Source organism: Martes martes, assembly GCF_963455335.1.
Source record: "Martes martes genome assembly, chromosome: 8".
Lineage (NCBI taxonomy): Eukaryota > Metazoa > Chordata > Mammalia > Carnivora > Mustelidae > Martes > Martes martes.
Genome location: NC_137895.1, coordinates 81246930 through 81270448, shown reverse-complemented (window position 1 = coordinate 81270448; position 23519 = coordinate 81246930). Strand labels below are relative to the sequence as shown.

General features: G+C 39.1%; 1 protein-coding gene across 1 annotated transcript in view; it reads right to left on the bottom strand.

The window, feature by feature from the left end:
• Window positions 1-19136: 19136 nt before the first annotated feature.
• ANO6 (anoctamin 6) overlaps window positions 19137-23519 on the bottom strand; it is a 187635-nt gene continuing 183252 nt past the window's right edge. Inside the window, exon 20 of the mRNA XM_080810038.1 lies at window positions 19137-22341. Coding sequence (XP_080666164.1) covers window positions 22135-22341 — 207 coding nt within the window. The 3' untranslated portion in view covers window positions 19137-22134. The remainder of the gene's footprint in view (window positions 22342-23519) is intronic.

Here is a 23519-nt window from a genome sequence, read left to right as displayed (position 1 = left end):
TATGCTTTCTAAGTCTCTTGGCCAGAAGAATCTGATCTCAGGGAAGGTTAACACATTCATTCACTTATTTATTTATTTATTCAGTCAACAACTGTTGAACATCAACTCTCTGCCACGTCTGCTACAGACATGGTAATGAATAAATACACTGTCCTCTTTATCTGAAGGAAATCGCTTTAATGAGATTGCTTCCTGCATATGGTGTGCAGGTCCACTGTACACCGTATTTTTAGAGTGGGGCTCTAAACAGCATCAAGATTTGTAGTTCTGACCATTTTCTGCATGCTAGTTCACTAATATTAATGGTCGTATTTCCTTCCTTGAGACTCCAGAATTTCTAAGTAAGACAGCCTGGAATCCAACGTATATACACAAATCTATGCTTGATGTAGCAGGATACACTTAAGAGGCTGCAGAAGTCCTCATCAAACTGTGCAGCCCGGGACAGACAGCTGGGAAATAAAGATCAAGAATTAGCAGGCATCAGTCAGGGATGAGGGCTTTGTGTGAGCTGAAGCACCAATGCAGGCCTTATGTTGGGTCCTGAGCTTCAGTGAAGGTCATTAACATCCACCAGAAGATGAATTTCACATGCACTGAGAGTGGAAAGTTTGCATTGGTCTTTTTGCCCACCCCCTCACACTTGAAGACATATTGTCCAAGTTAAATGTGAATACCATGGTTGGCTCTGGTTCAAATTTTTACTGTTACAAAGCAGTGATTCTTATACTTTTTGCCCACCAAACCCCTTCATCCTCTTCAAACAGTATTGAGAACCCTGAAAAACTTTTGTTTGTGTGAGTCCTATCTAGTAATATTTAGAGTATTAGAAAATAAAACTGAGAAATTAAAAATTTTTCTTAATTTTAAAATAAACCCACTGCATGTTTTAATGAAAAATAACTATATTTTTCAAAATAAAGTGAGAAGAGTACAATTGTTTTATATTTTTAATGTCTGACTTAATAGAAAGCAGCTGGATGCTCATAACTGCTTCTGTGTTCAACCTGGAGCCATATGGAATGTTGTGTAGCTTCTGGAAACCCCATTCCACATCGAGAAAATGAGAGTGAGAATGCAGATAATGTCTTCACATTATTATGAAAGTAGTTTTGCCTTTGTAGACCTCCTGAAAAGGTCTCAAACTCTCCCAAGGGAACCTAGACCACACTTTGAGAATCACTGTTCTAGAATCTCAAGGCTGACAAGGTGCTTTTAACATATGTCAACATTTCTCAGACTTTTCCACCCAAGTTCCAATGAAGAGAGAAAAGGAAAGGCATAATAATCTGGGGGGTCTAGATGAAGCAGTTCAACATAAGCAGGCAATTCCTTTGAATTTTGTTATTTTATATTATGAATTCATTTACATTTTACATTCAGTTCCAAAATATATCTGTGTTTGGTTCGATATGATCTTTTCTCCCCTAATCATTGAAACCCACACCTCAAAGTAGATGCCTAGGATTCATCTGTGGTTTCTTATATTGCCTAGCACACTGAATTTAGTATGAAACATTAGGAACTCCATAGTGACATTATGCAGTAGGAACAAATAGCCCCATTTAATGGATCGGGAAGCTAGAGGCTACAGAGGTTAAATAACTCAGTGAAAATAAGGATCAATCAAATGAAAGCAAGCAAAACCTATTTATTCAGAGCTTGCTATAGTAAAGGAATCAGCCACTGTCCAGTGCATTTTGGCTGAGACTCAATGGTAGAAATAGGAGTGAGGAAGCTTTCCAGTGGAAAAATGGGAAGAGTCCAGGTGTGATCTAGTTGGAGGCTGTTGACATGGGGAAACTGGAGGTGAGCTACCTAGAAGTGGGGCATCCTCTGTGATTGGTTAGGGTACATGTTTGGTTTTCCCTGATTGATCCTAAGTTGGATGGAGGGGTAAAAATTAGAGAAGCTGTCAGTTACTAATCAAGCCCCTGCCATGTGGGGCTGATTCTTTTACAGGTTGTTGTTTGGCTTCCTGGACTGTCACTAGAGAGAAAACGGTCTGACTTCCTACAAGTCTGGCTGGCTTTCTGGTCTGACTAGTGCAGTTAAGGGGTTGGTCACCTGGGCTGGTTGCTACAGGTTGTGGGTCAGGGTTCTATTTCTATATACCGTCTGACAATTTTCCACTCCATATTCAGTCTCTCAGTAACAAAGGGTAACAAGAGAGGACATGGCCTAAATGTCTTTGTGAAAGTTATCTTCAGAAGAGAAGAACAGGGAAGAGAAGAATTTGCAACTCTCCCGCTTGTGGCCTCTTGACCACGGCTGGTCAGAAAACTGGAGTACGTAGAGAGGAAATGGAATAAGCTAAATTTATAATTGCTCTTTCAGATATTTTAAAGCATTTCATTAAGTTTGCAAGAGGAGACAGACATTCAAAATTCCCTTAAAAGTGATAAAATTTGCTAAGTTTATGAAAAGAATAGGATTTGGGTTGAACTTAAAAGTAGAAGGAAAGAAGTAGCTTTTCTGATCTATAACCAAGACCAAAGCAAATCTCTGAAGTCTCTTTTGGGCAAAAAGATGACCCTGACGACCTCAGCTCACACTTCCTGGCCCTCTGGAGTGGGCTGGGCTGGGCTGGGTGAGAGCAGGACTTAGGTCTTTCTCACACAGCCTCCATGTACAGCTTCAGAAATTTCAACATGTTGTATTTCTTCTATAATCATATGCTTCCTTTAGAATCATTTTTTAAAAGCTACTTAAAATTCACCTGCAATAAAATAAAATGTTGGCAGTGAGTTAATATGTGAATAAGCACCTGGCACTGTGCATGGTATTTATCTGACCCCCACCAATTACAGGTGACCCTTGAACAGTGAAGGAGTAGGGGTGCCCAGCCCCTGCACAGTTGAAAATCCACATAGAATTTTGACTCACCAAAAAATTTACTACTACTACCCTGCTGTTGATCAGAAACCTTACCAAAAGCATACAAACAGTTAACGTATTTTTTTTTTTTTGTAATGAAGTATAGTTGGCACACAATGTTCTGTTAGTTTCAGGTGCACTCCATAGTGATTTGAGAAGTCTGTATGTTTTGCTATGCTTACCATAAGCGTAGTTACCATCTTTCCGCATACAGTACTGCTACAATATCATTGACTATATTGCCTATGCTCTATCTTTTTCCCTGTGACTTAGTCATTCTGTAACTGGAAGTTTGTCTCTCCTGCTTCCCTTACCCAATTTACCCATCCCCCACCCTCTCCCTATGGCAACCACCAGTTCTCTATTTCTGTGGGTCTGTTTCTGTTTTTTTGTTTGTTTGTTTTGCTTTATTTTTTATTCCACATATACATGAAATCATATGGTATTTATCTTTCTCTGACTTATTTCACTTAGCATAATACCTTCTAGGTCCATCCATGTTGCTGAAAATGCCTGATTCCATTCCTTTTTATGACTAATATTCCATTGTGTTTATACCACATCTTTTTTATCTATTCATCTATTGATGGGCACTAAGGTTGCTTCTATTATAAATGATTATTATAAATGATGTTGCAATAATAAACATAGGGGTATGTATAGCTTTTTGAATTAGTGTTTTTCTTTCTTTGGGTAAATGCCTAGCAGTGGAATTATTGGATCATAAGGGATTTCTATTTTGCATTTTTGAGACACCTCCATACTGTTTTCTACAATGGTTATGCCAATTTACATTCCTACCAAGTGTTCCCTTTGTCTACATCTTCAATCTTATTTCCTTTTTTTTTTTTTTTTTTTAAGATTTAGTTATTTTAGAGAGAGAAAGAGAACACACGTGCATGAATGAGGGATGGGCAGAGGGAGAGAATCTTCAAGCAGACTCCCTGCTGAGTATGGCGTACCATGTGGGGCTCAATCTTACAACCTGTGAGATCATGACCTGAGCCGAACCCAAGAGGTAGATGCTCAACTGACTGAGTCACCCAGGAGCCCCTATTTCTTGTCTTTTTATTCTAGCCACTCCCATGGGTGCTATCTTATTGTGGTGTTAATTTGAATTTCCCTGATGATGAGCATCTTTTCATGTGTCTGTTGGCCATTTGTATATTTTCTTTGGAAAAACATCTGTTCAGATCTTCTGCCCATTTCTTAGTTGGATTATTTGTTTTTTGGTGTTCAGTTGTATACATTCTTTATATACTTGGGATAATATTAGTGTCTTATCAGACACATTATCTGCAAATATCTTCTCTCATTTAGTAGGTTCCCATGTCATTTTGTTGGTAGTTTCTTTAGCTATGCAAGAGCTTTTTATTTTGGTGAAGTCCCAATAGTTTAGCTTTGCTTTTGTTTCCCTCACCTTAGGAGACATATCTAGAAAAATGTTGCTGAGGTTTATGTCCAAGATTATGGTGTAAGTGTTCTTTTAGGAGTTTTATGGCTCTGGGTCTGTCTCACAGTTAGGTTTTTAATTCATTTTGAATTTATTTTTGTATATGAAGTAAGAAAGGGTCTAGTTTCATTCTTTTGCATGTAACTATGCAGTTTTCCCAACACCATTTGTTGAAGACATTCTTTTCTCCATTGCACATTCTTGCCTTCTTTATTGTAGATTCATTAACTGTATAATAATAGGTTTATTTCTGAGCTCTCTATAGTGCACCATTCATCTATGTGTCTATTTTTGTGCCAATACCATAATGTTTTTATTACTATAACTTGGTAGTATGTCTTGAAATCTGGGATTGTAATACCTTCAGGTTTCATCCTTCTTTCTCAAGATTGCCATACCTATTCAGTCTTTGTGGTTCTGTACATATTTTAGTATTATTAACTGTAGTTCTCTGAAAAATGATATTGGTGTTTTGATAGGAATTCTGTTTAATCCAATTGCTTTCATTAATGTGGACATTTTAATGACATTAATTCTTCCAATCCGTAACATGGAATATCTGTCTGTGACATCTTCAATTTCTTCCATCAATTTTTCATTAAGCTTTTTATTGTAATTCTAGTATAGTTAACATCTAGTGTTATGTTAGTTTCAGGTGTACAATACAGTGATTTAAGAATTCTGTACATTACTCAGTGCTCATCATAAGTGTCCTCTTAATCTCTATCACCTATTTCAACCATCCATCTACCTACCTCCCCTTTGATAGCCATCAGTTTGTTTTCTATAGGTAAGAGTCTGTTTCTTGGTTTTTTTTCTTTTCTTTTTCTTTTGCTCTTTATCTTTTTCCTTTGCTCATTATCTTTTTCCTTTGCTCATTGTTTTGTTTCTTAAAGTCCACATATGAGTTAAAACATGGTATCTGTTTTTCTCTGACTGACTTATTTCTTAGCATTATACTCTTTAGCTCCATCCATATTGTCACAAGTAACAAGATTTCATTCCTTTTTATGGTTGAATAGTATTTCATGGTTATATATACCACATCTTCTTTACCTATTCATTTGTTGATGAACACTGGGATTACTTTTTATATTTTGGCTACTGTATATAATGCAATAAACAGAGGCATGTATTGCTTTGAATCGTTATTTTTGTACTTTTGGGATAAATACCCAGTAGTGCGATTCCTGGATCATAGGGTAGTTCTTTTTTTAACTTGTTAAGGAAACTCCAGACTGTTTTCCACAATGGCTGCACCAGTTTGTATTCCCATCAAGAGTACATGAGGTCTCACATTTGGTCTTCTTTTCCTCTACCTTCTTGTCAACACATGTTGTTTCTTGTTGATTTTAATCATTTTGACAGGTATGAGATACCTCATTATAGTTTTGATTTGTATTTCCCTAATGATGAGTGATGTTGAGCATCTCTTCATGTATCTGTTGGCCATCTATGTCTTCTTTGGAAAAATGTCTATTCATGTCTTCTGCCCATTTTTGAATTGGGGTTTTTTTTTTTGTTTGTTTGTTTGTTTTTTTTGGGTGTTGAGTTTTAGAAGTTCTTTATATGGTTTGGATACTAACTCTTTATCAGATGTGTCATTTACAAATATCTTCTCCCATTCTGTAAGTTGCCTTTTAGTGTCATTGTTTCCTTCATGGTGCAGAAACATTTTATTTTGATGTAAACCCAATAGTTTATTTTTACTTTTATTTCCTTTGCCTCAGGAGACTTATTTAGAAAAAAGTTGCTATGGCCAATGTCAGAGAAATTACTGTCTGTGCTCTCTTCAAGGACTTTTATAGTTTCAGGTCTCATATTTAGGTCTTTAATCTATCTTGAGTATGTTTTTGTGTGTGATGAAACAAAGTGGTCCAGTTTCATTCTTTTGCATGTAGCTGTCCAGTTTTCCCAAAACCATTTGTTGAAGAGATAATCTTTTTCCTGTTGTATATTTGTTCCTCCTTTGTTGAAGATTAGTTGACCATATAATTGTGGTTTATTTCTGGGTTTTCTATTCTGTTCCATTGACCTATGTGTCTGTTTTTATGTCAGTACCACACCATTTTGATTGCTGCAACTTTGTAATATAATTTAAAGTCTGGAATTGCGATACCTCTAGTTTTGTTTTCTTTTTCAAGATTGCTTTGGCTATTTAAGCTTTTCTGTGGTTTCATACAAATTTCAGGATTGTTTGTTTTATCTTTCATCAATGTTTTATGGTTTTTGGAGTATAGGCCTTTCACCTCCTTGCTTAAGTTTATTCTGGGATATTTTATTCTTTTTGGTGCAATTGTAAATGGGACTGTCTTCTTAATTTCTCTTTCTGTTACTTTATCATTAATATATAGAAATGCAACAGAGTTCTGTATATTAATTTTGTATCCTGTAACTTTACTGAATTCACTGGTTTACTGCTAATTGTTTTTTGGTGGATTCTTGAGGGCTTTTTATGGATATATGCCACTTGCAAATTGTGACAGTTCTACTTCTCCCTTACCAAGTTGGATGCCTTTTATTTATTTTCTTGTCTGGTTGCTGTGGTAAGGACTTCCAGTACTATTTTGAATAAAAGCCGTGAGAGTGCACATCCTTGTTTTGTTCTTAATCTAGAGCAAAAGCTCTATGTTTTTCAGCATTGAATATGATGTTAGCTGTGGGTTTTTCAGGGATAGCCCTAACTATGTTGAGGTATGTTTCCTCTAAACCCACTTTGTTGAGAGTTTTTATCATGAATGGATGTTGAACTTTGTGAAATGCTTTTTCTGTATCTATTGAGATGGTTATATGATTTTTATCCTTCATTTTGTTGATGTGGTGTATCACGTTGATTAATTTGTGAATATTGAACCATTCTTGCATCTCCAGAACAAATGCCACTTCGTTATGATAAATGGTACTTTTAATGTATTGTTGAGTTCGGTTTGCTAATATTTGTTGGGGATTTTTACATCTATGTTCATCAGGGATATTGGCTTTTAGTTTTCTTTTTTTGTAGTGTCATTTTCTGGTTTTGATATCAGGGTAATGCTGGCCTTGTATTTAGAAATTTTCCTTCTGTTTCTATTTTTTGCAGTAGTTTTGAGAAGAATAAATATTAACTCTTCCTGAAAAGTTTGGAAGAATGCAATTCTGAATTCATCTGGTCCTGGGCTTTTGTTTTTTAGAAATTTTAAACTGATTCAATTTTGTTACTAATAAGCTGTTTGTTTAGATTATCTATTTCTTCTTGATTCACTTTTGGGAGATGGTAGGTTTCCAGGAATTTATCCATTTCTTCTAGGTTGTCCAGTTTGTCGGTGTATGATTTCTTATAGTAGCTTCTTATAATCCTTTGTATTTCAGTGGCGTCAGTTGTTACTTCTCTTTCATTTCTGATTTTATTTATTTGGGTCCTCTGTCTTTTTTTGTTGCTGAGTATGGTTAAAGCTTCATAAATTTTATTTATCTGTTCAAAGAACCTGCTCCAGGTTTCACTGATCTTTTCATTTCTTTTTCTTTCTCTCTCCCTTTCTCTCTCTCTCTCTCTCTCCCCCGTCCTTCCTCTCTCTCCTTCTTTCTCCCTCCCTCCTTCCCTTTCTTTTTCTTTCTTTCTTTCTTTCTTTCTTTCTTTCTTTCTTTCTTTCTTTCTTTCTTAGTTCATTTACTTCTACTCTGATCATCATTATTTCCTTTCTTCTACTAACTTTGAGCTTTGTTTTTACTTTTTTTCTAGTTCCTTTAGTTGTAAGGTTAGATTGACTATTTGAAAATTTTCTTGTTTTTGTGTGTATGTGTGTTTTCTGTTTATTTGTTTTGTTTTGTTTTGTTTGAGGTAGGCATATGTCACTACAACCTTCCCTTTTGGAACAGCTTTTGCTGTGTCCCAAAGATTTTAGACCCATTTTCATTTGTCTTCATGTATGTTTTTATTTTCTCTTCGATTTCCTTAATGTCCAATTGGACATTTAGTAGCATGTTGTTTAACCTTGATGTGGTTGTGTTTTTTCTTCTTTCTCTCTCTCTCTCTCTTTCCCTCTCTCTCTCTCTCTCTCTCTTTTTAATGGTAGGAAAAGATGCTTGATATGATTTCAGTCTTCTTAAATTTATTGAAACTTACCTTGTGGCCTAACATGTGATCTGTCCTGGAGAATGTTCTATGTGTACTTGAAAAGAATGTTCATTCTGTTGTTTTGGGTAGAATGTTCTGTATATAAGTGTTAAGTCCATCTAGTCTAAATGTGTGATTCAAAGACACTCTTTTCTTATTGATTTTTTTTTTTGGCCTGTGTGATCTAGCCATTGATGTACAAGGAATATTAAAGTCTCCCACTACTACTATATTACTGTCAATTTCTCTCTTTGTATCTGTCAATAATTGCTTCATGTATTGAGGTGCTAATATGTTGGGTGCATAGATATTTACAATTGTTACATGTTTTGGTTAGATTGATCCCTTTATCATTATGTAATGCCCTTCTTTGTCTCTTGTTACAGTTTATGTTTTAAAGTCTATTTTGTCTGGTATAAGTATTGCTACCCTGTCTTTTTTCTTCTACAATTTGCATGGAATATCATTTTCCATCCCTTCACTTTCAGTCTATATGTGTCTTTAGGTCTGAAGTTCGTCTCTTGTACGCAGCATGAGATTAGTGTTTTTGTTGTTGTTGTTGTTTGATCCATTTTGTCACCCCCTGTCTTTGGATAGAGCATTCAGACCATTTGCATTTAAAACAATATTTATAGGCATGTACTTCAATTTTAATCATTTTCTGGTTGTTTTTGTAGTTCTCTGTTCCATTCTTATTCCTCTTTCCCTTCTGATTGATGACTTAATTTAGTGTTATGGTCACCTTTTTTCTCTTTTATTATTTTATATCTATTATAGGTTTTTTGTTTTTAGTTATTGTGAAGTTCATATATAATATCTGAAGTATATAGCAATCTCTAGTAAGTTGATGGTGTCACTGAATTTAAAATGCATTCTAAAAGAATTTCATTTTTACTTTTCCCTCCATTTTCATGTATATGTTGCCATATTTTACAATTCTTATTTTGTTAGTCCCCGTTCCTATTTTTTTAAGATATAATTGTATGACTTTTGTCTTTAACCTTTATACTAGCTTTGTAAGTGTTAGCTCTACTATCTTTACTGTGTGTTTGCTTTACTTATGAGATTTTTTTTCTTTCATAACTTTTTTACTTATAATTATGGCTTTTTCTTTTCTACTTAAAGAAGTCCCTTAAACATTTCTCATAAGGCTGATTTAGTGGTAATGAACTCCTTCAACTATTTTTAGGGTTTTTTAAAAATTTGTTTTTGTCTTAGAAATACTTTATTTCTCCTTTCACTCTTTTTTTTATTGTTATGTTAGTCACCATCCAATACCTCATTGGTTTTTGATGTAGTGTTCCAAAGATTCATTGTTTACATATAATACCCAGTGCTCCATGCAATGTGTGCCCTCCTTAATACCCACCACCAGGCTCACCCATCTCCCCACCTCCCTCCCCTCTAAAACCCTCAGTTTGTTTCTCAGAGTCCACAGTCTCTTGTGGTTCATCTCCGCCTCCGATTCCCACCTCCCCTTCACTTTTCCTTTCCTTCTCCTAACGTCCTCCATGTTATTCCTTATGTTCCACAAGTAAGTGAAATAATATGATAATTGACTTTCTCTGCTTGCCTTATTTCACTCAGCATAATCTCCTCCAGTCCCATCCATGCTGATGCAAAAGTTGGGTATTCATCCTTTCTGATGGCTGAGTAATATTCCTTTGTATATATGGACCACATCTTCTTTATCCATTTGTGTATTAAAGGGCATCTTGGCTCGTTCCACAATTTGGCTATTGTGGACTTGTTGCTATGGCCCTTCTTTTCACTACATCTGTATCTTTGGGGTAAATACCCAGTAGTGCAATTGCAGGTTCATAGGGTAGCTCTATTTTGAATTTTTTGAGGAATCTCCACACTGTTTTCCAAAGTGTCTGTACAAACTTGCATTCCCACCAACAGTGTAAGAGGGTTCCCCTTTCTCCACATCTTCTCCAACATTTGTTGTTTCTTCCCTTGTTAATCTTTGCCATTTTAACTGGTGTAAGGTAGTATCTCAATGTGGTTTTGATTTGAATTTCCCTGATAGGTAATGATGGTGAACCTTTTTCATATGAAGACTGTATGTCTTCAGTGAAGAAATCTTTCTTGTCTTCTGCCCATTTTTTGACTTGATTATGTCTTTCTTTGGGTGTTGAGTTTGAGAAGTTCTTTATAGATCTTGGATATCAGCCCTCTGTCTATAGTGTCATTGTGAATATCTTCTCCCATTCTGTGGGTTTCCTCTTTGTTTTATTGACTGTTTCTTTTCCTGTGCAGCAGCTTTTTATCTTGATAAAGTCCCAAAAGTTCGTTTTCACTTTTGTTTCTCTTGCCTTTGAAAACATGTCTTGAAAGAAGTTGCTGTGGCTGATGTAAAAGAGGCTACTTGCCTATGTTCTTCTCTAGGATTTTGATGGATTCCTGTCTCACAGTGAAGTCCTTCATCCACTTTGAGTTTATCTTTGTGTATGGTGTAAGAGAATGGCCCAGTTTCATTCTTCTGTACCTGGCTGTCCAGTTTTCCCAGCACCATTTATTGAAAAGATTGTCTTTTTTTCCACTGGATACTTTTTCCTGCTTTGTCAAAAGTTATTTGACCATAGATTTGTGTTATCTGGGCTCTTTACTCTGTTCCATCGGTCTATGTGTTGGGTTTTGTGTCAGTACCATGCTGTCTTGGTGATCACAGCTTTGTAATAAAGCTTGAAATCAGGCAACGTGATGCCCCCAGCTTTGTTTTTCTTTTTCAACATTTCCTTGGTGATTCTGGTTTTTTTCTGGTTCCATACAAACTTTAGGAATGTTTGTTCTAGCATTTTGAAAAATGCTGATGGTCTTTTGATCGGGATGGTGTTGAAAGTATAGATTGCTCTGGGGAGCATAGACATTTTAACAACATTTATTCTTCCAATCCATGAGCATGGAATGTTTTTCCATCTTTTGTGTCTTCTTCAATTTCTTTCATGAGTGTTTTGTAGTTCCTCAAGTATAGATCCTTTACCTCTTTAGTTAGGTTTATTCCAAAGTATCTTATTGTTTTTGGTGCTATTGTAAATGAAATTGATTCCCTAATTTCCCTTTCTATGTTTTCATTGTTAGTGTATAAGAAAGCAACTGATTTCTGTGGGTTGACTTTGTATCCTGCCACATTACTGAATTGCTGTATGAGTTCTAGTAATTTACGGGTGGAGACATTTGGGTTTTCCACATACAGTATCATGTCATATGTGAAGAGAGAGAGTTTGACTTCTTCTTTGTCTATTTGAATACCTTTTATTTCTTTTTGTTGTCTGATTGCTGTTGCTAGGACTTCTAGTACTATGTTGAACAATAGTGGGAGTGTGGGCATCCCTGTCATGTTCCTGATCTCAGTGGGAAGGCTCTCAGCTTTCCCCCATTGAGAATGATATTCTCTGTGGGTTTTTCATAGATGGATTTTATGAAGTTGAGGAATGTTCCCTCTATCCCTATACTCTGAAGAGTTTTAAACAGGAAAGAATGCTATATTTTGTCAAGTGCTTTTTCTGCATCAATTGAGAGAACCATGAGGTTCTCTCTTCTCTTATTGATTTGTTCTATCACATTGATTGACTTGTGAACCACCCTTACATCCCAGAGATAAATCCCACCTGGTCATGGTGGATAATCTTTTTAATGTACTGTTGGATTCTATTAGCTAGGATCTTTTCTTGTTGAGAATCTTGGCATCCATATTCATCAGGGATGTTGGTCTGAAATTCTCCTTTTTGATGGGGTTTTGCCTGGTTTGGGGATCAAGGTAATGCTCTCTTCATAGAAAGAGTCTGGAGGAGCACCTGGGTGGCTCAGTGGGTTAAAGCCTCTGCCTTTGGCTCAGGTCATGATCCCAGGGTTCTGGGATCAAGCCCCGCATCTGGCTCTCTGCTCAGCAGAGAGTCTTCTTCCTCCTCTCTCTCTGCCTGCCTCTCTGTCTACTTGTGATCTCTGTCAAATAAATAAAAATCTTAAAAAAAGAAAAAAAGGAAGGAAGAAAGGAAGAGAAAGAAAGAAAAAAAAGTCTGGAGATTTTACTACTGTTTCTATTTTTTTGGAAACAGCTTCAGGAAAATAGGTATTATTTCTTCTTTGAATGTTTGGTAGAATTCCCCAGGGAATCCATCAGGTCCTGCACTCTTGTTTTTTGGTAGGTTTTTGATCACTGCTTCAATCTCACTACTGGTTATTATCCTACTCAGGTTGTCAATTTCTTCCTATTTCAGTCTTGGAAATTTATAGGTTTCCAGGAAAGCATCCATTTCTTCTAGGTTGCTTAACTTATTGGCATATAGCTGTTGACAGTAATTTCTGATGATCGCTTCTATTTCCTTGGTGTTAGTCATGCTCTCCTCCCTTCCATTCATTATTTTACTAATTTGGGTCCTTTCTCTTTTCTTTTAGATTAGTCTGGCCAATTTTATTAATTCTTTCAAAGAATGATCTTCTAGTTTCATTGATGTGTTCTATCGTATCTCTGGTTTCTAATTCATTGATCTCTGCTCTAATCTTAATTATTTCCCTTCCTGTGTGGGGGGTAGGCTTAATTTGTTGTTGATTCTCCAGTTTTTTAAGGTGTAAAGAGAATTTGTGTATTCAGGATTTTTCTGTTTTGTTTTTGTTTTTGTTTTTGTTTTATTGAGGCTTGGATGGCTATGTATTTCCCCCTTAGGACCACCTTTGCCATATCCCATAGGTTTTAGACTGATGTGTCTTCATTCTCATTGGTTTCCATGAATTAAGTTCTTCTTTAATTTCCTGGTTGATCTAAACATTCTTGAGCAGGATGGTCTTTAGCTTCCAAGTGTTTGAACTTCTCCCAAACTTTTTCTTGTGATTGAGTTCCAGTTTCAAAGCATTGTTGTCTGAGAATATGCAGGGAATAATTTGCCTTTTGGTATTGGTTGAGACCTGATCTGTGACCCAGTATGTGGTCTATTCTGGAGAAAGTTCCATGTGCACTGGAGAAGAATGAGTATTCTGTTGTTTTAGGCTGGAATGTTTTGTATATATCTATGAGGTCCATCTGGTCCAATGTGTCATTCAAAGCTCTTGTTTCTTTGTTGATTATCTGCTTAGACGATCTGTTGCTGAGAGTGGTATGTTAAGATCCCCTACAACTAAGGTATTCTTATCAATATGTCTCCTATTTTGATTAACAGTTGGCTTATGTAGTTGGCTGCTCCCATGTTAGGGACATAAATATTTTTAATCGTTAGATCTTCTTGGTGGATAAAACTTTTAAGAATGATGTAGTGTCCTTCTGTATCTCTGACTATAGTCTTTAGCTTAAAATCAAATTTGTCTGGTATGAGAATTGCTACCCCAGCTTTCTTTTGAGGCCCATTGGCATGAAAGATGCTTCTCCATCCCTTCACTTTCAGTCTGGGTGTATCTTTAGGTTCAAAATGTGTCTCTTGTAGACAGAATATGGATGGGTCCTGTCTTTTCATCCTATCTGCAACTCAGTGCTGTTTTATGGGAGCATTTAGGCCATTGAGAGTGATTATTGAAAGATACGTTTTTATTGTCATCATGTTGCCTGTGAGGATATTGTTTCTATAGATTGTCTCTGTAAATTTCTGTTCTATATCACTCTTGGGGTCTTTCTTCTTTTATAGAATCCCCCTTGATATTTCTTGTACTGCTGGCTTGGTGGTCACATAATCTTTTAGTCTTTGCTGGTCTTGGAAGTTCTTTCTCTCTCCATCCATTCTGAATGTCAGCCTTGCCAGATGGAGTATTCTTGGCTGCATATTCTTCTCATTTAGTGCCCTGAATATGTCTTGCCAGACCTTTCTGACTTGCCAGGTTTCTGTGGACAGGTCTGACATTATTCTGATATTCCTCCTTCTGTACGTAAGGGATCTCTTCCCCTTAGCTGTCCTTAAGACAATTTCTCTGAATTTATGATTCGTGAATTTCACAAGCACATGTGTGGAGGTCTTTCTATTCTTGTTGATCTTGAGGGATGTCCTCTGCCTCTAGGACACAAATCCTTGTTCCATTCCCCAGAGTAGGGAAATTCTCATCTACAATTTGCTCAAATATATCTTCTAGTCCTCTCTTTCTCTCCACCCCCTGAAGGATCCCAATAATTCTGACATTGGAACCTTTCATGGAGTCATTTATTTCTCTAATTCTGTTTTCATGGTTTCTAAGCTGTTTATTCCAGAACTCCTGATCCTTCTTTTCTATCCGTTTGTCTTCTAGATCACGAAATCTATCTTCTGCCTCATTTACCCTAGCTGTTAGAGTATTTAGATTAGATTTGATCTCATTGATAGCATTTTTAAGTTTTGCCAGATCAGCTCTCACTTCTGCCTTTAGGGATTCTATGTTGCCACTAATGGTTTTCTCCAATGTAGCCATCGTCTTGGATAACTGTTACCCTGAAATCTATTTCCAACATCTTCCTTATGTCCATACCCAATAGTTCTGTGGCAGAGGTCACAGTCTGTGAATTTTTCCTCTGTTGGAGGTTCTTCCTCCTAGTCATTCTGGTGAGAGATGGTTGAGGGGATGTATAGTTGAAAATGTCAACCACAATCCAGGCAAGGTGCACTATCTCCACTGATGATCCTCTGACCCTGTAGAGATCCAGAAGTGTGTAATCTTCCATCTCAGGCTGATTTCATGGTTGTTCAGAGTGCTCTGGTAGACATCTAGCTCAATTCAGGGGACCAGTTGAAATAGGATCTTCTACTCCTCCACCATCTTGACCCCTCCTTTCATTCTTTTTTTAATGACAGCCTTGCCAGGTAGAGTATTCTTGTTTGTAATTTTTTTCCTTTCAGCGCTTTGAATACATCATGCCACCCCCCCCTCTGCTTTGAGGTTTCTCCTCCTTCTCTCTTGCCACTTTTTAAAATTCTATCTTTGTTTTTTAATCCTTGAGATTTTAATTTTTATAGATTGTAGTGTGGACTTCCTTGGGTTCATCTTGTTTGGAGTTTGCTGTATTTCCTAAATGAAGATGTCTCTTTTCTTTGCCAGTTTAAGGATGTTTTCAGCTGTTACTTCTTCAAATAAATTTTCTCCCTCTCTCTCTCTTTTCCTTCTGAGACCCCTATCATGCAAACGTTTGTTCACTTCATGTTGTCCAAGAGATACCTTAGCCTATTTTTAAAACTTTTTTCTTAAAACAATTCTTTTTCTTCATGCTGTTAGGCATGGACTCTTTTCACTATCCTAACCTCCAGATTGCTAATCTGTTCTTCTGCATCCACTAATCTACTACTGATTCTCTGTGTATTTTTTTTTTTTTAGTTTGTTATTGTATTCTTCAATATTTGTATTTTCTTCAAATATTTATATTTTCTCTTTGTTTAAGTCCTCACTGAGTTCATCCACTCTTCTCACTAGTCCAGTGAGCATCTTTATGACCATTATTTTGAACTCTTTATCAGACAAGTTGCTTATCTCCATTTATTTAGCTTTTGTCTTGTTCTTTCATTTGGAGCATATTCCCTATCTCCCCATTTTCTGTGACTTTCTGTGTTCATTTCTATAAATTAGACAGAATAGCTATTTCTCCTAAACTAAAAGGAATGATCTTGTACATGGTTGTCCCTGTGTAGACTGTATGCCTGCTGACTTTGGTGGGTTGGCTGGCTGAGGCTGTGACTGTTGTGGCCTGGGGATGGGGACCACCCTGGTGGAATGGCCAGAGATGGGCATGAGCCAAGGCAATCCTAGAGCTCTCAGCACAGTGCAACCTGGCCAGACAGCTGAAGTGGGTGCAAACTGGAGGGTCCAAGGACTCTCTGTGAAAAGGGCACCCTGGCAAGACAGCTGAAGATGAATTAGGTACGAGCTGGGGTGTCCTGGGGCTCTATGCACAGAGGACGCCCCAGCAGAATAGTTGAAGCTGACGCTGGTATAATCCAGGGTGTTCTGGGATGCTGCATGTAGGGGGTGTCATAGCTGGGCAGCTAGAGCCAGGGTGGGTGTGGACCAGGCTGTTCTGGGGTGCAGGGGCTCTCTGGCATTGTGGCTAAAGCATGGTTGTGGATGGGAATCCCCAGGGCTCTCCACACAAAGGGAGCTCTTGTAAATTGTCTGGGGCCAAAGTGAGAGCTGGGATGTCCTGGCAAGTCATCTAGAGCCAATGTGTTATGAACTGGGAGTGTTCTTGCACCTGTATGACTTTGGTGAGATGGCTGGAGCTATAGTGAGTGTTGAGCAGGGGTGTCCTGGTGTGCTTCAGGCAGGAGACCACTTTGGTGGGACAGCTGGGGTAGTGTGGGCTTGGGGCTCATTGGGTGGTAGGCTTGATTGTGTGTGCCCAGACCCTGCTCCTGTCCACATTGCCAGGTGGAGGAGAAGGAATGTAATCCAGTCCTTCCAACCTGGAGAGAGTTTCAGCAGCTCCTCTGCCATTTGGCAGAATTCTAGGGCAGGATCCTTAATATTCTAGTTGCTTTAAGCCATGGGTTTGTTTGTGTTTGTTTTGGGGTTTTTTTTTTTGGTCTTTTTTTTTTTTCTGTTCCCGGGGGCATTTGAGGCTGGCATGGGCTAGGGGTTCAGGTTTTGCTGAGGCTGGCTTTGACACCCTGACCCTGCTTTTGTCTGTGCTATCGAGGTAAAGGGTAAATGCAAAGTATGGGGCTCACCAGCCCTTCTGACCTGGAGTGAGTTCCAGTATCTTGCCTCCCATTTGACAGGGTTCTAGGACTGATTCCTATATATTCTGGTTGACTTTGTAAACAGTGGCCTTTTTCCTGTGTTCAAGGGCAGATGAATTTGCTCATGATCCCTCTGAATTATCGCTCCTCTCACTACAGTTTGCAATGGGGGTGAGGGTTCCCTTTGTTACCTTGTCTGTGTCTCTTGCTATTCCCTCTGTGGTCTTTCATTGTGCAGAAGCGGTTTGGTCAGTCCTCAGTTCTTCAGGAGGAATTGCTCTATAAATAGGTATTGGTTTGGTGTGTCTGTGGAAAAGGGGAGTTCGGGGTCTTCCTACATTGCTATCTTAGACCAGAAGATGAAGTCCTCAACATATATTTTGTATATTTTATACTCTATTCTTACAAAAAAGTAAGCTAGAGAAAAGAAAATGTTAAAATCCTAAGGAAGTGAAAATACATTTATAGTACTGTATGTATTTATTAAAATTTTATTATTAAAAAAAAATCTAGGGGTGCCTGGGTGGCTCAGTGGGTTAAAGCCTCTACCTTCGGCTCAGGTCATGATCTCAGGGTCCTGGGATCAAGCCCCGCATCGGGCTCTCTGCTCAGCGGGGAGCCTGCTTCCCCTTCTCCCTCTGCCTCTCTGCCCACTTGTGATCTTTCTCTGTCGAATAAATAAATAAAATCTTAAAAAAAAAATCTGTGGAGAGGCACATGGGTGGCTCAGTTGGTTCAGTGACGGACTCTTGATTTCAGGTCTGGTCATGATCTCAGGGTCCTGAGGTGGAGCCCTGCATCAGGCTCTCTGCTCAGCGGGGAGTCTTTTGTCCTCCCTCTGCTCCTCCCCCTGCTGCGTGCGCTCTAATAAAATCTTAAAAAAAGAAATTTGCGTATAAGTGGACCCCTGACGTTCAAACAGGTGTTAACTGTAGGGTCAACTGTATTTATGATCTCATCATTCCCTGCAAATGGGAGATGGTACTTAGCTTAAGAAATGAAATTCTGGTCAGTCCTTTGCTGGACTTAAAAGGCTTGAGAGTAAAAGTAACTTTAGTATTGGCCCCAAGGATATCACGTAAGGATCAGAAAAGGCTTCTTGTTGGGACACCTGGGTGGCTCAGTGGGTTGGGCGTCTGCCTTTGGCTCAGGTCATGATCCCAGCGGCCTGGGATCGAGTCCCACATTGGGCTCCTTGCTCAGCAGGGAGCCTGCTTCTCCCTCTGCCTCTGCCTGCCATTCTGTCTGCCTGTGCTCGCTCGCTCGCTCTCTCTCTCTGATAAATAAATAAAATCTTTAAAAAAAAAAAAAAAGGCTTCTTGTTGTTGGTCCGGTTATGGATTATATTTGATTTAGAGTTTTCTTGGAAGCCTAATGAGATTTAAGTTGGCAAAAATCAAAACCAAATGAAACCAAACCAAAAACCAGAAAACAAAAAACCTCCCCCAATAAAACAGAAAAAGTTAAAATCTGGATATGTTGTCCAGGATAAAAAGGTTGATTTTTATAATGACATTTTCCCTTCTTTTCTTATCCATAATTTCCCCTTTCTGTACCCAGTGCCGCAGCAGGTTCAAACAGAGCCTTTCTGGGATTATTAGAGACTTGCCCTCTCTGGTGGCACTGCCCCCTGCAATCATGTTTAGCGTGCAGAAGCCAACTTTGTGCAGTTGTAGAAAAGTGCCTCTTCCTCCTCGCTGATGCAGCCTGGCTCTGGCGCACTACAGCGGGGGGGGGGGGGGGGGGGGGCGGGGCGGAGGGGAGCTGGTTCTCAGCTCCCACCTGCTCTCTGGGCTTGGTGCCCTTGGCAGGGCTTGCTCAATCCCAGCAACTGGTTTTTAGCAGCCCTGGCTGAAACCCCACACCCAGTTTTTCCCAGAAAAATCATATTTCAAAGTAAGTGTAGGTGGTGAAAAATATAATTTTAGGTATCATCTACATAAAAGCACACATTTGTTATCTGGGTGATACATAACTGATAAATAGTGGATATATATGTGTGTATATATATTACATATATATGTATATAAATGTATACTCTCCTTAAAAACATGAAGACAAATATAGAGACCAGTGTTGTTTTGAAAAATGAATTTATTAAAATGCTCATAATTATAAAAGAATATTAAAATGCACAGAAATTCACAAAACATTACAAACTTTACATCTTATGCCACAGTGTATGAAATATTGAATCATGAATCAATCATCATGAATATTTCCGTTCTACTTTAGTTAAGCTGCTCATACATTTTAACTTTTCAAACATCTTATGCACAATGAGAAAATGGTACAAGAAGTGTTTCAATAACAGAGCACGTTCTGCCCCCCATTGTGAACTAATGTTTTCTGAAATTCAAGATGCACGCATGGGTAATTAAAAGGGAAGGCGTTTGGTGACAGTTTACAAGATGGCCTTGTTGAGTTTTCAAACAAAAATGGTAGCTAGCGTTCCCTATCTCTTGACACATCCGAAATATCTGAGGGATATTTAAGGAAAAATCCCCTGAGTATTTTGGTCTAATGCTTCAATCTGTTAAAATTCACAGGCATTACAAAAGGATACAAAACTCAGAGTTCTCTAGTGGTTAACACCGGGCAGGTGGAGGGCCAGATTTTCCTTTCATGGGGGCACAGTCACACCCACCCTTTTTCCTGGGGTGCTGTTTCTGCTCACATTGACAGATCCAGCCCGTGCCTGCCTGCAGACGCAGCCCCACATTTTTCTTCACAGCGGACAAGTCCGCGCTGGAGTTACATTAACACTGTCGCTGTCCTAGGTGACCCTAGCTCCCCGCACGTCGCCGTTTGGGGAATATTGGCAGTGTCATACATCCGATTTTCTGCCTTTAAAAATAGAGAGCTTTCCCCCCCTTCTGTCCACAAAAGCACATTTTAAACTACGATTGATGAAAGATGACTTATGAAGACGTAAATGCACAACTCTTTTAAAGTTTTATCGTATAATAAGGAGATAAGGCAAGAACATTTCCTTTTCTGTGCTCCCCTAAATGGTGAGTACTCGCCAAATCTAACACGAGCAGATAGTCCTCAGCTTCAGAGAAGAGCAGAGGTAAGAGCAGAGGAAGCGGCCCCACTGCCAGGAGCGGTGTCCCAGGTGAGCAGGGGAGGGACCAGACGCACCCAGTCTGGGCTGTGAGGAAGGAGCGGCAGCGAAGAAACGCCTTTCTTATTCCCTGTGCGGTCAGAGCTCCCATGGCTTGCTGGGAACGCTCTGTTCCCATTGTTCATGTGACCAAGAAGGTTAATGAAATGTTGTCCCTGATCCACTGGGCCAATTCAGAAGTCCAGAGCCCTGCTCCGATGGATCCTCCATACATACAATTTTTTGTTTTTCAAACCTTCATGGCATGCATCTAGAAGGGTGACCTTGAGTCAAACTGCTCTTACCACAAGCCTCTGAATCTGCTCAGGAAACGGCTTTCCTTTCCCTCTGCCGCTGGGATTCTGAGTGGCTTGGCCGCTGGGCGTTTAGCAGCACCGCAGCGGGTGGCAGCCCACCTCGCAAGAACCCAGTGCCAGACACCCTCTCCCCCACCCAGTGCTGCCCTGGTACCGGTCAAGCGAGAGCAGTGCGACCCCGGGAGGGCTTTGCACCTGAAAGGCGGTCAAGCACAGTAAAGGCTGCTGAGCAGACAAACTGAAGGCAAGATGTGCGCAGCGCGGATGTTCAGCAGGAAGTTACCTCCCGCTGACCGCAGGGGTTGTGACCAGACTGTGGCTTTAGGGAGGCTCACATCCAAACCAGAGTCTCTTTTCTGGATTGGGAGTGATCTGGGTTTGCCCGTCTCTCTCCTCTCCCCCCACCACTACCCCCCCACCCCCACCCCGGTGCATGCAAGTTACAAACAAGTTACTGGGCTGGGACTGAGGGAATGGAGGATGTAGGGAAGCACCTTGACCATGGCAGATGCTTTGGTATGTTGATCACTTGGATAGGCAGGACCCGTGCTGGAAAGGCACTCCCCACGGGGACTCACAGTGAGGGCACCCACCTGCTGTTCTCTCAAGCTGCACAGCACCGTCCTGTCGGGCGGGCTGGGCAGTGAGCCATTCCCAGGGGTGCCAGCTGATCTGATGGCTGTAGGGCAACTGCTGGGTAAGGGATGAGCTTATCTTTCCAGGCCCTTACGTTGATAAAAATGTAATTTTAATCCCTTGATTTCATTTTTTTTCCAAAGAAACCACCTATCTTTAGAAGAGGTAAATTAATTATCCTGATCAATAGGAGTTCCAATTCTATTTGAATCTGTAACTTTCCCCACTTTTGTCATCTTACTCCCTTGAGATTTGCAAAGCAGTCAACACTGATTAGGCACAGAGGATTCCAGAAGTGCTCCTGGAAGATAAAAGGTGTCACTGTGGATTAGTCCAAATACACTTCAGAACCCTGCTATCTTTATTCCAATCCATTAAGAGTATTTCTTTGAGATGGAAAGATAGGCCAGAATGAAGACGGAAACTATTTACTCTTATTAAGTGCGGTTTCATTTCTGTAGGGATGTGCTAATACACCTAAATATTGTGAATTCTTGGGTCTATTTGCCGCTGAATACAGCAATTCAATCTGAATTCTGAGTTAGCTATTTTTAATCACACAAAAGCTAGTACGTCTAGTCTTTAACGAAAGTGCTGTAAGGAAAAGAACTCTGGGACCGATCTGGCAAAGTGAAGAAATGAAACACCGCCTAAAAGGGGAGCATGTGCCTGAGAACAGAAAGGAATGAAAATAATCAAACGGAAGGACAAAAATCCATTCAGCTTTGGAAGGGGTGGTTTTTAAGCACACTGCGAGACACTTTCTGTGTTACAGAAATTCCAATTTATCAAAAAAGGGTAACATTTCTGGTTTTCCAGGTGATTAGTTTTATGCACTTCTTGATCTAAATTTTGCATTTCCCAGGTCCTGCATGGCAGGCTGAAACTGAAAAATAATCTCTATGAAAATGGCAATAGCAAAGACGCCTATTTGCCAAAGTGTTTTAACTTAAACATTCTCATTAGTGATTCATAATATATTTTGACAGAGTTAAATTCTGTAAAGTGCTTCTCAGAACATAAAGCTCTTATTCTAATTTTGGTCGTAAATTGTTCTCTACCACTGCCCCCATCCTCTCAGCTATGACCCCCATATTTTTTGTCATATCTTTGAGGTGATTCTCCCGAAGAAGCTTTTGGGTTAAGTATTTTTCTCTCTTGATCTTGCTCTTTGTGCTTTTGGATACATCTGGGATGGCATAGGATACAAAGAATTTCACAGAGTAGATGAGATGCTGTGGGAGAGAAGAAGAAAAATGTCAATCACAAGGAAATGGTGGGGAACACAGAGCTCTTTTCGTTTTTGTGTTTTTTTGGTTTTTTGCTAGTCATCCTAGCAACAGATCTGGACGAGATGGTGGGCATTCTCCATATACAACCAGTCTCTCCTACACCATGTGGGTCTGCCAAAGAGCTACATTGTGTTGCTTTGACAATTTCAAGAACACTACCACTCACCCTGACCATGCTGTAGTATTTGTGTGTGTGTTCCTTTCCTATCTCATTTCCAGGCCTCTTCCCCCAAAGATTAGCACTAAATCCTATCTGTGTGAGTCTATCTGTATCATTTTATTTTTGAGAACTTGTTTAACAAAGTATGTATATAGCCCCAAATAATATATTGTTTAGTCTCCCTTGATTTGGGCTTTATAAGGAGGATACTGTATATGTACGGTCTTTTGAAAATTACTTTAAAAGATTTATTTACTAGAGAGAGAGAAAGGGTGCACATGAGCAGGAGGGGGGAGAGAAGGGAGAGAGAATCTCAAGCAGACTCCTCACTGAGCACGGAGCCCAACACAGGGCTCAATCCCATGACCGCAAGATCATGACTTGAGCTTAATTAAACCAAGAGTTGGATGCTGAACTGTGCCACCCACGCACCCCTAAAAATGACATTTTCATTCAAAACTAGTTTCTAACCCATCCATGTTATTGTGTATAACTGAAGTTTGTTCATAATTCTGTATAAGAGTCTCCTGTCGATTCCCCCATCAAAATGTACTGGGCTTGTTTCTAGTGTTTCTATTAGAAACAATGATGTTAAGAATGTTTTTGCATTTGGATTCTGGAAGACATCTGTGAGAGTTTCTCAAGGGGATGACCTAGAAGTGGAACTGGCAAGACTCTATTAAATGAATATTCAAATTTCCAAGATGGTACCAAAGTCTTTTCCAAAGTAGTTAATCCAGCTTCCACCTCCACGAGCAGCGTGTGGTGGTTTCAGGGGCTCTGCGTTCTTGCCAGCACGTGTGGTCATCGTTTTTTTTCTCACCAACATAGTGATTATAAAATGCACTTTCATTTTAGTATTACATTTCTGATGACTAACAGTGTCAAAGTTTTTAGTTGTTCGTTATGCAAAAGTCTCTGACCTACCGAGGAAATACATAGTATACAATGAACATCATTT